Source organism: Lissotriton helveticus, chromosome 7, assembly GCF_964261635.1.
Source record: "Lissotriton helveticus chromosome 7, aLisHel1.1, whole genome shotgun sequence".
In the NCBI taxonomy this organism is placed as follows: Eukaryota; Metazoa; Chordata; class Amphibia; order Caudata; family Salamandridae; genus Lissotriton; species Lissotriton helveticus.
Genome location: NC_136068.1, coordinates 1,074,219,421 through 1,074,234,721, shown reverse-complemented (window position 1 = coordinate 1,074,234,721; position 15,301 = coordinate 1,074,219,421). Strand labels below are relative to the sequence as shown.

Genomic DNA, 15,301 nt, shown 5'->3' with positions numbered 1-15,301 from the left:
TAAATAGCTTTCAAGATGGCTGGGAACATGGGAGGGCTTCGGTGAATGGGGGCCTGCTGTGCTGACTGAAAATTATATTTAGTCAGGGTCCTCTAGAAACAGCCGCAGCTTTGTACGGCCCTCAACAGATGGATAACTTATAACAGGCCGTCACCTGGCCCCAATATTCTCAGTCTTGTATCACTTTCTCTTCATGTCCTACCTACATGAACTTCATAAAATCCCGGAAATCCTTGGGTGAGTGCATTGTACAAATGCTTATGATATAATGAAGCAAAAAAAGCATGAAGGGACAAGATCTATAGAATGCAGAACCTACCCCAAAGTTGGAGATGGCTGTTTCAATCTGTTTACTGAACACATTGATGGCGGCTTGCTTGCGTTCGATCAAGAGGACCCTCTTGGCGATCTCATTCTGGCTGTGGGTGATCAGCCGGTTGATGTCCTGCATTTCCTTGTCAAGGTCGTCAAGTGTCTTCCTCAGCATGTTCAGCCGGGCATTGACTTGAGTCACCTCCAGGGCCATCTGTGCTGTTTCATTCTCAATTTTAGAAATATCTGCCTCCTGAAAAAAAGACATGAAATGCTAGGGTAAGAATGGACAGGATGAAGCGATATTTTAAATGTTACTACTTAATCACCACATGTGCTAACGTGTTCATAGGAAAAGGTATTTGAATCTACAATTCCTCATTTAGTTTCACAAATATACACCTGATTTTCCTTCTAAAAAGTCAGTAATTAAAAAAAAAAAAAGCTTAAAAGTTTGATTTCCTTACCTATCTTATACCACTTCGATCTTCTGCCCTAATCTACAATTCTGGTTTTATAATTACTAGCCTAGCACATGGGTTTAAAACGCCCTACAAATAGATTATTTATTTACACACCACAAACACTATCAAGATATCCTCTTATTATAATATAATATTTGAAATATATATGAATGCCTAACCAAGAAATAAAATATCTTCTGAAAATTACCTCTCCATAAATTAAGAAAGTTTCCTTTCTCCATCTTGTGCTTAAATAGACAAAACCCCGAACTTGATCACCAGAACCTTAGCATTATCCTATCTTAAAGTCTGTAATATGTTCAACACTTCTGACAACTAAACCTCAAATTTCCTCACTGTAAGTGGATAATTTTGCTAGCTATTTAAAGCACGCCCCCTTTAGGTCCCTTGGACATCCCTGATCCTTGTGAGAAACGCAGAGTGGAGGTTCAGGAAACATCTTCTCAAAACGGGCCATCTCCATAAACAGTACCTGACTTTCACTTTACTATTATATGGATTTTGCCAGGCCCTGTTCAGAGGGCCACAGGCAAGCAGGGGTTACTGGACTTGATGCCTTTTACTACTGATGTCCCTGGGCCCAATCTACTATGGCACCTGAGGAACTGGTTGATGCCATGTCTGGTAGCTTAATGGACTAATGGGTCCACTGTCGGGGCCAGTGTTTGACCTCATGGTCACAGGTACAAATCCTGGCTGGTCCACTCAGCCTTTCATCCTTCTGAGGTTGATAAAATGAGTACCACTGAGCTGGGTAACAATAAACATCTGTTATTCAGCGCTAAGATCGCCTTGCTGAATGTGCACTTTACAAATACACATGTTATTTGTTATGTTAAGTAACCACTCAGCACTTGACTTTCATTGGTAGTGAGGGTCGAGTAATCCAAGGCTTCTCTGGGGGAGGAGGTAGACAAGGGGGGTTAACACAGGCCCACAACTCAAAATACATGCAGCAGAAGCAACAAAAAATTATTGCGTTTATGAAACAAGGAATATATACAACCACAAAGTAAAATACAACATTCACAAAGTTCCTTAGAACTATCCCTAGGCATCAGACAGGAACCCGGAAGTTTTTCATGGGCAACAGCCCTGTGCGCCAGCAGTTGGCATCGTTTGCCTCCATGTGTCAGTTTCTTTTCGCGACTTTTCAAGCCAGGACGCGTAGCCACAAAGAACACTGACCACTGGGGTGGAAAACTAGGGCCCTGAAAGGGGAACAGCCCTGTCCCTAGAAATCCATTTGCTGAGCACGGAGAATGGGTGGGTCGGTAAGGAATCTGTGGCTAGATATAGTCTCAACCAGATAAGGCAAACTGAAAGAAAGTAACTTTTCATATAATTGAGACTACTATCCTCAGATTCCTTACCTTAGAATAGATACCCAAGCAATACCTCCCCGGTTGTAGGTCTGTGGAACTGTTTCACATGAGAAAGTCCTGTTGGACCTAACAAGCAAAGTGCTTGTGCCTACTGTCCAGGAAGTAATGCTTTGTGAACGTACGTGGAGAAGCCCATGTTGCTGCCTGGCAGATATCCGGGACTGAAACTCTGTGTGCTAAAGCAGTGGTTGCAGCCTTAGCTATGGTATAATGAGCATGCAAACCCTTAGGAGGTCGCTTCTTGGCCAATGTGTAGCAGGTCGCAATGCAGAGTACAATACATCGGGGGATGGTCTGTTTCTGCATGGCCTTCCCCTTCTCCACTCCAAAATACCGGCGCCGGTTCCTTACCAGAGTGACGCCTCGAAGAGTGCTTCTTTCTCTTATGTCTCTTTAACTTCGAATGTCCCGACGCCGACTTCGAACCCGATCTGGATTCGGAACGAGACCTCGACCTCGATCTTCTTTTACTCGCCTTCTTATTCTTCTTCATTTTGGCAATAAATAACTTCGCCTCCCTTTCCTGTAATGCCTTAGAGGTCATCTTCCTGCAACACGCACATCCATCGACGTCGTGATCGGTAGAAAAGCACCATACTCAATCCTCGTGCGGGTCAGTGATGAACACCTGCTTACCGCACTCCCTGCAGGGCTTGAAACCAGATTTTCTCCCAGACATCTTCGAAAGGAAACGAGAAGAACAGACAATAACAACTATAATAACAATGTTACTACGGAGAGTCCCAAGAAACCGTTGGCGTCGACGGCGCGGAAAAAAGGGAACTGACGTCATCACGCCGACGAGGCCCTATTATGGATCCAGTGACGTCAGCGGAGTCGCGAGCAGAGTCGTACCCTGTATGACGTCGTCCATGACCTCGCCGGCGTGGAGAGCGACAAAAGTTTCCGATTGGCTGCTGCGCAGGGGATATTATATTATATTATCAGAATACCGTTCTGGTGTTAACCTGGGCTCCTATCGTTATTCACAAGGGCATATTATCAAGCCCATTATGCTGCTTTATCGGCAGTTTCCTGCCAATAAAAGCGACGGTAATGTATCGCCTTTTGTTGATAATATGGCCCATTGCTCTTTTTTTTTACCAGTAAACTTAGGTGCATATTATCAAGGACCGGTGTTAAAATGATCGCCTTTTTATTGGCAGGAAACTGCCGATAAAACGGCGATAATGAGCTTCATAATACAGCCTTGTAATTTCCCATAGAAGCCCATGTTATCACCAGAACATAGGCTTCTATGGGAATTTACAAGGACGTATTATCAAGCCCACCCTCCCAACATTAATAAAAAACTCCAGACAATGCAGGTACCCGGAGCTGAAAGGTCATTTTACATATCACTGCCCCACAAATGTGGCGTTCCCCGCGACATGTACGGGGAGAGAGAGAGCTCAAAAAATTTTTTTTTAAAAGACCCGTGGGGTGCCGCTCACCGAGACTGCGGGGAGTACGACCGTAACCCCCCCCCCGCATACTTCAAAATAAAACCAGAGGAGTGCCGTTCCCCAATGCTCGGGGTACCTTACAAGCCCCCATAATGCAGAAAAATTGCCCCCGTAAACTTTTTTTTCACCTTTTCTACCGCGTACAAGTACTGCACGAGTACCCCGCCATTTTATATTTTTAAAAAAAATAAAAATTGAGCCTAAAGATCCATGTACCACCCCCTGACCAGTTCTATAGGCTCTGAATGTTTCTACCCTGCCCCGTTTCCTTATTTCTCAACTTTGTTTTACTGTTTTCTTGTGACTCTGCTCTCCCGACAAACAAGATGGCTGCCAACACTTCCTGGTTTGGAGTATTGACAGCCAATCAGCATGCAGCTCTTGCTCGCAATTGTACGTATTTCCATACGCGTACGCCGCGATTTTCCTTTAAAATAATAAAAATAAAAAATAGAGCCTAAACATCCATGTACGACCCCCTGAGCAAGCCTAGAGGGTCAGAATGTTTCTAGCCTGCTTCCTTCCCTTATTTCTCAACTTTGTTTTACTGTTTTCTTGTGACTCAGTTCTAGCGAGGCACAAGATGGCCGCCAACACTTCCTGGTTTTGAGTGTTGGCAGACAGTTCACAGCCAATCAGCATACAGCTCACGCTCGTAATTGAACAGATTTCAGTACGTGTGCTGAACTCCGTCTCTAGATATCGCTATGATTTTACTTGCAATTTTCTCAGAAACTACATTTAACGAAAAGCACAATCTGCGAACAAAACTCTACCTCTCTGCTAAATTTCGTGTAATTTTGTTCAGCCGTTTGGGCTGTAGCCCTGGCTAAAGGTCCCTATGGAAAATTGCATGGCGAAAACATGTTTTGGGACCCCCCTTTTTTCTCTGCCCCCACTTGACGAATCACCCCCAAACTTTCAGAGAAGGAGCGGAACCGAGCAGGCCATTTTCTTGGAGAAATTCACGAAGATTCATACACCGGCGCCAAAGTTATTCCAAATAGAATGTTGTGGATTTCCTATGGAAAGTAGGTCCTAACTATAACTACCTACTGGTGACCGGCAGTAGGTAACATATATATTATATATATATATATATACATATATATATATATATATTACCTACTATATATATATATATTACCTAATACATATATATATATAAGGCTTTCAGCCACGCCTACCATAGCGGGTTGTGCAAACCGAGTGCTCTTCTACCAAGCGCCTGCTGCTAACACTTGCCACCACGCCACTGATGAAGGGAGGTTATTCCTGAAACGCGTCTGGCGTTTTACTTTTTAACGAAGTTTCTCTGACTGAACCTGCTGGCAGGCTGTTGCATTCAATAAAGAGGGCAATCATCCTTACCTTCGTGAGGCTCCTGTTCCTATTGGGGTTCTGCTATGGTTGGATGTGTAGCGGCCGTCCCGGTCGCGGAAAGGAGCCTGTCGCCCCAGCGGATCCAGGGAAACATCAACTGGTGTTTCCACTTTGGAGCGAAGGCGGTACGAGGAGTCGTGCAGAGGATTCCAACTCCAAGCCCTATGCTACAGCACACAAAGCGGGGCAGGTATCCTCAGGTCTCTTCAATTGACTGGCAGTTACTTTGTTTTGGCGTGCAGGCGCGCCCACAGTGGTTTCAATATGAAGAGGACTACATCACCCATAAGGCTTTCAGCCACGCCTACCATAGCGGGGTTGTGCAAACCGAGTGCTCTTCTACCAAGCGCCTGCTGCTAACACTTGCCACCACGCCACTGAAGAAGGGAGGTTATTCCTGAAACGCGTCTGGCGTTTTACTTTTTAACGAAGTTTCTCTGACTGAACCTGCTGGCAGGCTGTTGCATTCAATAAAGAGGGCAATCATCCTTACCTTCGTGAGGCTCCTGTTCCTATTGGGGTTCTGCTATGGTTGGATGTGTAGCGGCCGTCCCGGTCGCGGAAAGGAGCCTGTCGCCCCAGCGGATCCAGGGAAACATCAACTGGTGTTTCCACTTTGGAGCGAAGGCGGTACGAGGAGTCGTGCAGAGGACTCCAACTCCAAGCCCTATGCTACAGCACACAAAGTGGGGCAGGTATCCTCAGGTCTCTTCAATTGACTGGCAGTTACTTTGTTTTGGCGTGCAGGCGCGCCCACAGTGGTTTCAATATGAAGAGGACTACATCACCCATAAGGCTTTCAGCCACGCCTACCATAGCGGGGTTGTGCAAACCGAGTGCTCTTCTACCAAGCGCCTGCTGCTAACACTTGCCACCACGCCACTGAAGAAGGGAGGTTATTCCTGAAACGCGTCTGGCGTTTTACTTTTTAACGAAGTTTCTCTGACTGAACCTGCTGGCAGGCTGTTGCATTCAATAAAGAGGGCAGTCATCCTTACCTTCGTGAGGCTCCTGTTCCTATTGGGGTTCTGCTATGGTTGGATGTGTAGCGGCCGTCCCGGTCGCGGAAAGGAGCCTGTCGCCCCAGCGGATCCAGGGAAACATCAACTGGTGTTTCCACTTTGGAGCGAAGGCGGTACGAGGAGTCGTGCAGAGGACTCCAACTCCAAGCCCTATGCTACAGCACACAAAGCGGGGCAGGTATCCTCAGGTCTCTTCAATTGACTGGCAGTTACTTTGTTTTGGCGTGCAGGCGCACCCACAGTGGTTTCAATATGAAGAGGACTACATCACCCATAAGGCTTTCAGCCACGCCTACCATAGCGGGGTTGTGCAAACCGAGTGCTCTTCTACCAAGCGCCTGCTGCTAACACTTGCCACCACGCCACTGAAGAAGGGAGGTTATTCCTGAAACGCGTCTGGCGTTTTACTTTTTAACGAAGTTTCTCTGACTGAACCTGCTGGCAGGCTGTTGCATTCAATAAAGAGGGCAATCATCCTTACCTTCGTGAGGCTCCTGTTCCTATTGGGGTTCTGCTATGGTTGGATGTGTAGCGGCCGTCCCGGTCGCGGAAAGGAGCCTGTCGCCCCAGCGGATCCAGGGAAACATCAACTGGTGTTTCCACTTTGGAGCGAAGGCGGTACGAGGAGTCGTGCAGAGGACTCCAACTCCAAGCCCTATGCTACAGCACACAAAGCGGGGCAGGTATCCTCAGGTCTCTTCAATTGACTGGCAGTTACTTTGTTTTGGCGTGCAGGCGCATCCACAGTGGTTTCAATATGAAGAGGACTACATCACCCATAAGGCTTTCAGCCACGCCTACCATAGCGGGGTTGTGCAAACCGAGTGCTCTTCTACCAAGCGCCTGCTGCTAACACTTGCCACCACGCCACTGAAGAAGGGAGGTTATTCCTGAAACGCGTCTGGCGTTTTACTTTTTAACGAAGTTTCTCTGACTGAACCTGCTGGCAGGCTGTTGCATTCAATAAAGAGGGCAATCATCCTTACCTTCGTGAGGCTCCTGTTCCTATTGGGGTTCTGCTATGGTTGGATGTGTAGCGGCCGTCCCGGTCGCGGAAAGGAGCCTGTCGCCCCAGCGGATCCAGGGAAACATCAACTGGTGTTTCCACTTTGGAGCGAAGGCGGTACGAGGAGTCGTGCAGAGGACTCCAACTCCAAGCCCTATGCTACAGCACACAAAGCGGGGCAGGTATCCTCAGGTCTCTTCAATTGACTGGCAGTTACTTTGTTTTGGCGTGCAGGCGCACCCACAGTGGTTTCAATATGAAGAGGACTACATCACCCATAAGGCTTTCAGCCACGCCTACCATAGCGGGGTTGTGCAAACCGAGTGCTCTTCTACCAAGCGCCTGCTGCTAACACTTGCCACCACGCCACTGAAGAAGGGAGGTTATTCCTGAAACGCGTCTGGCGTTTTACTTTTTAACGAAGTTTCTCTGACTGAACCTGCTGGCAGGCTGTTGCATTCAATAAAGAGGGCAATCATCCTTACCTTCGTGAGGCTCCTGTTCCTATTGGGGTTCTGCTATGGTTGGATATATATATATATATATATATATACATATACATATATATTACCTACTGGCGGTCGCCAGTAGGTATATATAGTTAGGATTTTTTCTCTATGGGTTTTTTGAAAATTCTATGTCTAATAACTTTGGCGTTTGTGGACGGAATTGGCTGAAATTTTCAGGAAAATGGCACATTTTGTTTCTGAGCAGCCCCTGAAAATTGGGGGGGGGTTCGTCCAGGGGGGGTCGAGAAAAAAGGGGGGTCCCAAAACGTGTTTTTAACATTGAGTTTTCCATAGGGCCTCACTTTTAGCCCGAACGGCTGAATGGATTTGCACGAAACTTGGCAAAATTGTAGGGACTGGTAGCCCGATGTGCCTTTTGTAGGTCTCAATATATGTGCTACAGTGGATTTTGAGAAATTAACGTTTAAAAAAAGATATATATCTGTAACAGCGGACCGGGCAGCGCTCCAGGACGCGTACTTTTCGCGCAACGGAGCTTTGTGAAGCGAAGCTGATTGGTTCTCCGGCGTCTGTCAACATTCCAAACAGTCCGTAGCGGCCGCCATCTTGTCTCTCGGTAGGATCGAGAGACAAGAGGAGGCCAAAGCGAAGGGGCAAATGACCATAAGGGGGAATAGTAGATCCTCGCTGACCCCCTAGGTTTGATGTGGAGGTTTTAAAAGGGCCCGCGGGGCAAAAAAAAAAAATAATAATAATAATCGAACGGCTGAATGGATTTGCACGAAACTTGGCAAAATTGTAGGGACTGGTAGCCCGATGTGCCTTTGCTAGGTCTCAATATATGTGCTTCAGTGGATTTTGAGAAATTAACGTTCAAAAAAAGATATATATCTGTAACAGCGCACCGCTTCGCGTACTTTTCGCGTTACGGAGCTTTGCGAAGCGAAGCTGATTGGCTCTCCGGTGTCTGTAAACATTCCAAACAGTACGTAGCGGCCGCCATCTTGTCTCTCGGTAGGATCGAGAGACAAGAGGAGGCCAAAGCGAAGGGGCAAATGACCATAAGGGGGCATAGTAGATCCTCGCTGACCCCCTAGGTTTGATGTGGAGGTTTTAAAAGGGCCCCGCGGGGCAAAAAAAAAAAATAATAATAATAATCGAACGGCTGAATGGATTTGCACGAAACTTGGTAAAATATTAGGGACTGGTAGCCCGATGTGCCTTTGCTAGGTCTCAATATATGTGCTTCAGTGCATTTTGAGAAATTAACGTTCAAAAACAAGATATATATCTGTAACAGCGCTCCGCTTCGCGGAGATAAAATTATATCTGTATTACCTAGCTGTTGCTAACACCAGTTAGCGACGGCTAGTAGGAGATAGCGACCATCTTGGGCCCCACTTTGCATGTGAGTGATATTTATCACTAATGACATGCAAAGTGGGCATGCCAAGATGTTAGCGACTGGAAACAGTCGCTAACATCGCTAACTCCTATTATCAACTTTTGGAAATATTCGAGATAAGCGCGAATATCTCCAAAAAGTAACAGCTGCCCTGAGCAGTTCTTAGCCATGTTATCCAATGGGAGGTGGATAACATGGCTAAGAGCATTAGCTCGGTAATGCATGAATATCGCTGAGTTTTCAGCGATATTAATGCATTGCGGTCGTTTTTTATCGTATTTGCGATAAACCTTGATAATAGCAAGGTTTATCTGCGATAATTTCTGACGGTAAAAAAATCTTTGCAATGCATCGTTAGGGATAAATATCGCTTAACTTTGGTAATATGCCCCAACGTCTGTTAACGTTCGATTCGAAGGAAATCAGGAAGTGTTGAAAAACATTGTCTGCGCCATCTTGTCTTTTTTCAAATGCCACACTTTTGTCGTGCACTGCAGCCATTTTAGATGCCTTGACCAGACCCACTCTGTGCACGCTGTCGATCCTTAGCATGGCTCCCCACCCTCGCAAGCATCTCACCCAGGCAGTGGTCACCCCCGCTCTCTGTCTTATGCATGGGTAATAAACCTCCCCCCATCTGCGCTGCTCTTCCCTGAGAATCACACCCTGTGCCCGCCCGACACCTCCCTTTCGCCCTATTCACTACCGCACCCTCTGACACTTCTTTTCCTCTGTGTCCGATTGTCCAGGCCGGTCCTAGGCTATCAGCTAGCCCTGCAGATGTAGTTTATGGCCACAGCTGTAAAGAATCACCCCTCTTCAAAGGAGTTATAGTAGATCAAGGCCCACACTCGATGAGATCCGTCACAGCAGAAGCGTTGCTATTATCTGAAAACCATCCTGTATTGTGATTGGGGAGGGGACCGAGCGTGAAGCGGAAGATTCCAGGGATGACTCTTTGTACATCAAAGTTTTTACAATTATGTGTCACATTAAAAATATATAGCACTCCGACAAAGTAGTAAGATTATAAAACTTTAATAATTTATAAATATATACAAGAAAACAAAAATAGTAATAACATATAAACATTTTTAGGGAAAAACAACGAAGTAGCGGTCGGCTGTGCGAATAGTCCCAACGCAGCACAACGTCCAGATTTCCGGCGTGGGGCGTCGCGGGGGGTGGGTCATCAGTAGCAAACTGTTGTGCGAATAGTTCCAAGGCAGCAGAACGCGCCGAAATCTAGATGACACGAAAGTGATGTCTAGTAAGTTGCCACCCAGCAAATAACGGCGTGGGGCGTCGCGGGGGTGGGTCATCAGTAGCAAACTGTTGTGCGAATAGTTCCAAGGCAGCAGAACGATGGCACCAAGGTGATGTCCAGTAAGTTGCCGCACTGGTTTTGGTATCCTACAATGCTGCTCCGAATAACGGCGTGGGGCGCCCCGGGGGAGGCGGCGTGAACGGGCCTCTCCAGGTGGAGTGTCATCTGTTGTAGTGGGGCGCCCCTTTACTGTTTCAGTTGCCATTCCGTCCGTTTTTGGTCCACTGTGTCAAAAGCCGCAATTCAGCTGAGTTGCGCCCACTCTTGCGGTGCAGCGATAGGCGGCTGTCACAGGACTCTCAAAATGGCGGCAGGCTCTTTCCTTTTTGGGCCTGGTCCACTGAAATGGCCCTGGGACACCTTGGAAATCGGACGCTTGTCTGCTAGGTCTTGGACCCCATTCTCGAAAGCGTCCCCTCCGCCTTGAGAATTCATCAAAAGTTTTGGGGGCCCCGACTCCTGCAGGCTTCTGGTGGGGAGCGGCTGCCATGATTGCTCGCGGAATGACCACGACGGAGCTACGAGATGGTGGTGCTCTCATGCTGACGCCAGTTTAGTCTGAAACATCCAGAAACAAGGTGGGGCTTTCATCGTTTGGGAAAAAAAAAAAAGTTTTCATCCAATGAAAAGTGTTGTTTTTAGGTCATATGATCAAGCCTTCCATCATTAGGAAACCAAAAGTAAAATGAACCAATGAAAAGTTTTATAAACAAGTCACATGACCTGTTATGCGGCATAGGGTATAAAATGCGTAGAAAATACGTTGGCACGTGAGGCGGCGTCAGTAGCGGACCGATGTGCGAATAGGCCGAAGGCAATACAACGCGCCAAGATCCGGATGGCACCGAGGTGGTGTCCAGCAAGTTGCAGCACTGGTGTGGCCATCCTACAATGCTGAAAGTCGGCGTGGGGCGCCCCGTTGGCCTGTGAGTTTGCGTCAGTAGCGGACCGATGTGCGAATAGGCCGAAGGCAGCACAACGCGCCAAGATCCGGATGGCACCGAGGTGGTGTCTAGTAAGTTGCCGCACTGGTGTGGCCATCCAACAATGCTGAAAGTCGGCGTGGGGCGCCCCGTTGGCCTGTGAGATGGCGTCAGTAGCGGACCGATGTGCGAATAGGCCGAAGGCAGCACAACGCGCCAAGATCCGGATGGCACCGAGGTGGTGTCTAGTAAGTTGTCGCACTTCTGTGGCCATCCTACAATGTTGAAAGTCGGCGTGGGGCGCCCCGTTGGCCTGTGAGATGGCGTCAGTAGCGGACCGATGTGCGAATGGGGCCAAAGGCAGCGCAACAATATTTTCTGACTGACACCACAAGGCGCTGAGATGCCAAGATCCGGATGGCACCGAGGTGATGTCTAAGCTGCGGACTGATGTGCGAATGGGGCCAAAGGCAGCGTAACAATATTTTTTGTATGGAAGATACCACTAGGCGTTGAGATGCCAAGATTCGGATGGCACCGAGGTGATGTCTAGCAAGTTGCTGTACTGGTGTGGTCATCCTACAATGCTGAAACTCGGCGTGGGTCGCCCCATTAGCCTGTGAGATGGCGTCAGTAGCGGACCGATGTGCGAATAGGCCGAAGGCAGCACAACGCGCCAAGATCCGGATGTCACCGTGGTGGTTTCATAGTTGAGAGGCACTTCATCTGCAGTGGGGCGCCGAGATCCGGATGGCACCGAGGTGATGTCTAGCAAGTTGCTGTACTGGTGTGGTCATTCTACAATGCTGAAAGTCGGCGTGGGGCGCCCCATTAGCCTGTGAGATGGCGTCAGTAGCGGACTGATGTGCGAATGGGGCCAAAGGCAGCGCAACAATATTTTCTGAAGAGAAGACACCAAAAGGTGCTGACATTCCAAGATCCGGATGGCACCGAGGTGGTGTCTAGCAAGCTATGCAGTTGAGTTGTGTGCGCACTTGCGGCGAATAGGTCGAAGGCAGCATAACAATGTTTTTTGAATAGAAGACACCACAAGGCGTTGAGATTCGGTTACCACCGAGGTGATGTCTAGCAAGTTGCTGCACTGGTGTGGCCATCCTACAATACTGCTCCGAATAACGGCGTGGGGTGCCCGAAGGGGGGGGGAGCCGGCGTGAATGGGCCTTCCTAGGTGGAGGCTCGTCTGCTGTAGTGGGGCGCCCCTTTACCGTTTCAGTTGCCATTCAGCTGAGTTTCGGCTGCTCTTGATGCTACAGCGACAGGCGGCTGCAAGAGGACTCTCAAAATGGCGGCCTGTTCTTTGGATTTGGGCCTGGTCCACTAAAATGGCCCTGGGACACCTTAGAACTCGGACGCTCGATTTTTTTTTCCTTTCCTGTACATGCAAAAAAAGGTAAATGCCCGGTACGTTACACGCTTCATCTGCCACGATGAACTCTCCAGAGGAACCGAAAAAAAATATAGTTGTGGTAACTATACCATGCATCGTCATATGGAGAGGTGGCACCAATTAATTATAGTGCTGCATAAAAGAGAGATTTGGAGGAGAACCCCTGACCTGCTAGTACATTCATCAAAGAAGTGGCACTGAGAGCTTCAGAGGCAAGGGAAACGGTCCCAAATATTTAGAAGAACTTTGGAAAGATTAAAATGACATGTTTAGATTGTGGCAAATTAATTTCATGTGGACAGATGAGTGTTACTCTAATAAATACAGCATATGAACATCATCATAGTCGATGGTTGGTAGAGACATTTTGACTATATCCTGGACCTGCCCGTCCTCGCCCAAAATGGCGCCGGAATAAATGGGACTCGTAACTCCTTGTTGTGTACTGGTTGCAGAACCTTGAAATCACGAGATACGTATGCAGTTTTGAAGCACATGGCGGGCGGGGACGAGAATTGATTGACTATTTCGACATCCCTATTGATATTAAGTTCTGATGTGTTATTGATTACTGTACTGTTGAAAGTTCGAATTAACGTCACCCATGGTACTTGCCCGCAAATGTATATCTAGATAATTTTATTGTAACTGGCCCTGTCGTATTTTAATTATAAAATGTACGTCCACCGATTCCGTAACTGTTAGACACCTTAGTTCTTGCAACCTAATGGCCCGCCCGTTACGTTCCTCTACAGTGTAAATGTCTATTCATCATATACGATTACAGTTTGCTCTGTGGCAGGCCCACGTGGTTATAGGCTCGTATTTGTATAATGACATTTTCACAATAAAGGTTTTTAAAAGAAAACATGGTAGTAGTATATACATTGGTAAAGTTTTTAATAATAGTGACTGTTTTAGAATCATTAAAAGGCAAGTGAAATAAAGCAGACCAATTACATGAAGGGTAAAAGGTATAATACGAAGGAACGCAGTAAAGATAAATGGTCAAGGGCTGTTGTGTTTTCTATTCCTGCAACATAAAGTGATCGATAAGAATCTCATATTCAGGCGTATCGGCGACTAAGACAGCAGGTCGACCCTCTTTTGCTCAACGGCTCCGTCATGGGACGAAGAAACGCTCTTTTTCTCGAAAAAAGAATATATTTTACTTGCAGGACAGTTGTAAAATTTCCGGGAAAGTACATTAGCCTGGAACATTATAACATATATTTAAGAAAAAATAATGTTCGGAAGTAATGAAAAGCGTAATTTTTAGGTCATATGACCAAGCCTTTCATCATTACAATAAGAAAAGTAAAATGAACCAATGAAAAGTTTTATTAACAAGTCACATGACTTGTTATGCTTACAGAGGGGCGTGGCTAGGGCGCCGATGTAGGTGGACGCGGGACTCCGGAGCTCCTCCGTGCCCGCCTCGCACCACCACACATCCTGCACCCCGACTCACTCCTTGACCCCCCAACAGTGCCCAGGTGGACACCGGGGGCACGCAGGGAGATTTTGGAGGACCGGGGGCCCCTGTAACTGCCCCCGCCGGACTTTTATCGGTGAGCGCGGCACACGGAGACGGGACGGCCCAAAATGGCGGCCGCCGTCCTGATGAGACGCGCCTGGTGACGGAGCCCGAGAGAAGGGGAGAAGCCCCCTGGAGCTGAGGTGGCGGGCCACTGGTGAGAAGAGACCTTCCGGGAGCGGGCAGAGGTGAGGGGTAAAGGCTGCCACCTTCGCGGGCGGATTTGGGGGTCCGGGGAAGATCGGCCTGCCTGACCCCAAAATGGCGCCGACAGAGACCCGGCGATCGCCTTAGCGGCCGGCTGGAGATCCACTGGACCCGCGTGGAACACTGAGACAGCGTGGGTCACCTGACCTGCCCCCCTGGTGGTGATCTGAGGGGAGAGCCTACGCCACGCGGGGTCTGAGGACACACGAGTGCGGCAGGCGGCGAGAAGAGCGGGGGACGAGGTACTGGCTACCCTCCCCCTCGCGCCTTTGACTTTGAAGGCGGGAAGAGGCACCTATCTGGCCTTGACGGTCGTTTGCTGGGCCGCGGTGGCCGTGTGGGGTGCTGGACCTGCGGAGAGCGCCTATCCTGCCCTCCTGGTGGTGGCAGTGCCAGGGAGACTGCGCCACAGGTGATCGGTGGCACATACGTGAAAAGGGCGACGGGGAGAGCAGGGGACGAGTTGCTGGAGTCCCGCCCTCATGGGGCGCTGAAATAGAGGTCGGAAGGAAGCGCCTAACTGGCCGGGGACGCCCGAATACAGGGGGCCACGCTGGGACTGGTGATCAGTGGCGCACACCCTGCCTGAGCCCTCCAGGTGCCCAGACCTGGGGCGCTGGTGCCCCACGACGCTGGTGGGACAGGACCTGGCCTCTGGACGACACCGCGGACTGGACCCCGCGAGGCGCGGGCCCAGAGATCTAAAGGGACGGCAGACCTGAGGAGGACGAGGAGCGGGAACATCGGCGGCGGCTGCGGAGGCATCGGACAGGCGCTGCCCGCAAGGATGACACGTGGCAACAGGAAGAAGGGCTTCGAGACCCTGAAGCTGGACGACCCGGGGCACCCTGACGACGACGTCCCGCCTGGGGGGGGAGCTGGGGGCTCGGCCCACCCGCGAGACCCCTCCCTGGGAGACATTATGCAGGCGATTGTGGCGTCGCGGGAGGCTCTTGAGAAGCGCA

At 48.8% G+C, this 15,301-nt stretch overlaps 1 protein-coding gene across 2 annotated transcripts in view; it reads right to left on the bottom strand.

The window, feature by feature from the left end:
- Nucleotides 1-15,301, bottom strand: part of CCDC40 (coiled-coil domain 40 molecular ruler complex subunit) — an 808,572-nt gene that overhangs the window by 450,132 nt on the left and 343,139 nt on the right. For both annotated transcript variants that reach the window (XM_078654053.1, XM_078654054.1), the window contains one exon: nt 320-565. In XM_078654053.1, coding sequence (XP_078510179.1) covers nt 320-565 — 246 coding nt within the window. The remainder of the gene's footprint in view (nt 1-319; nt 566-15,301) is intronic.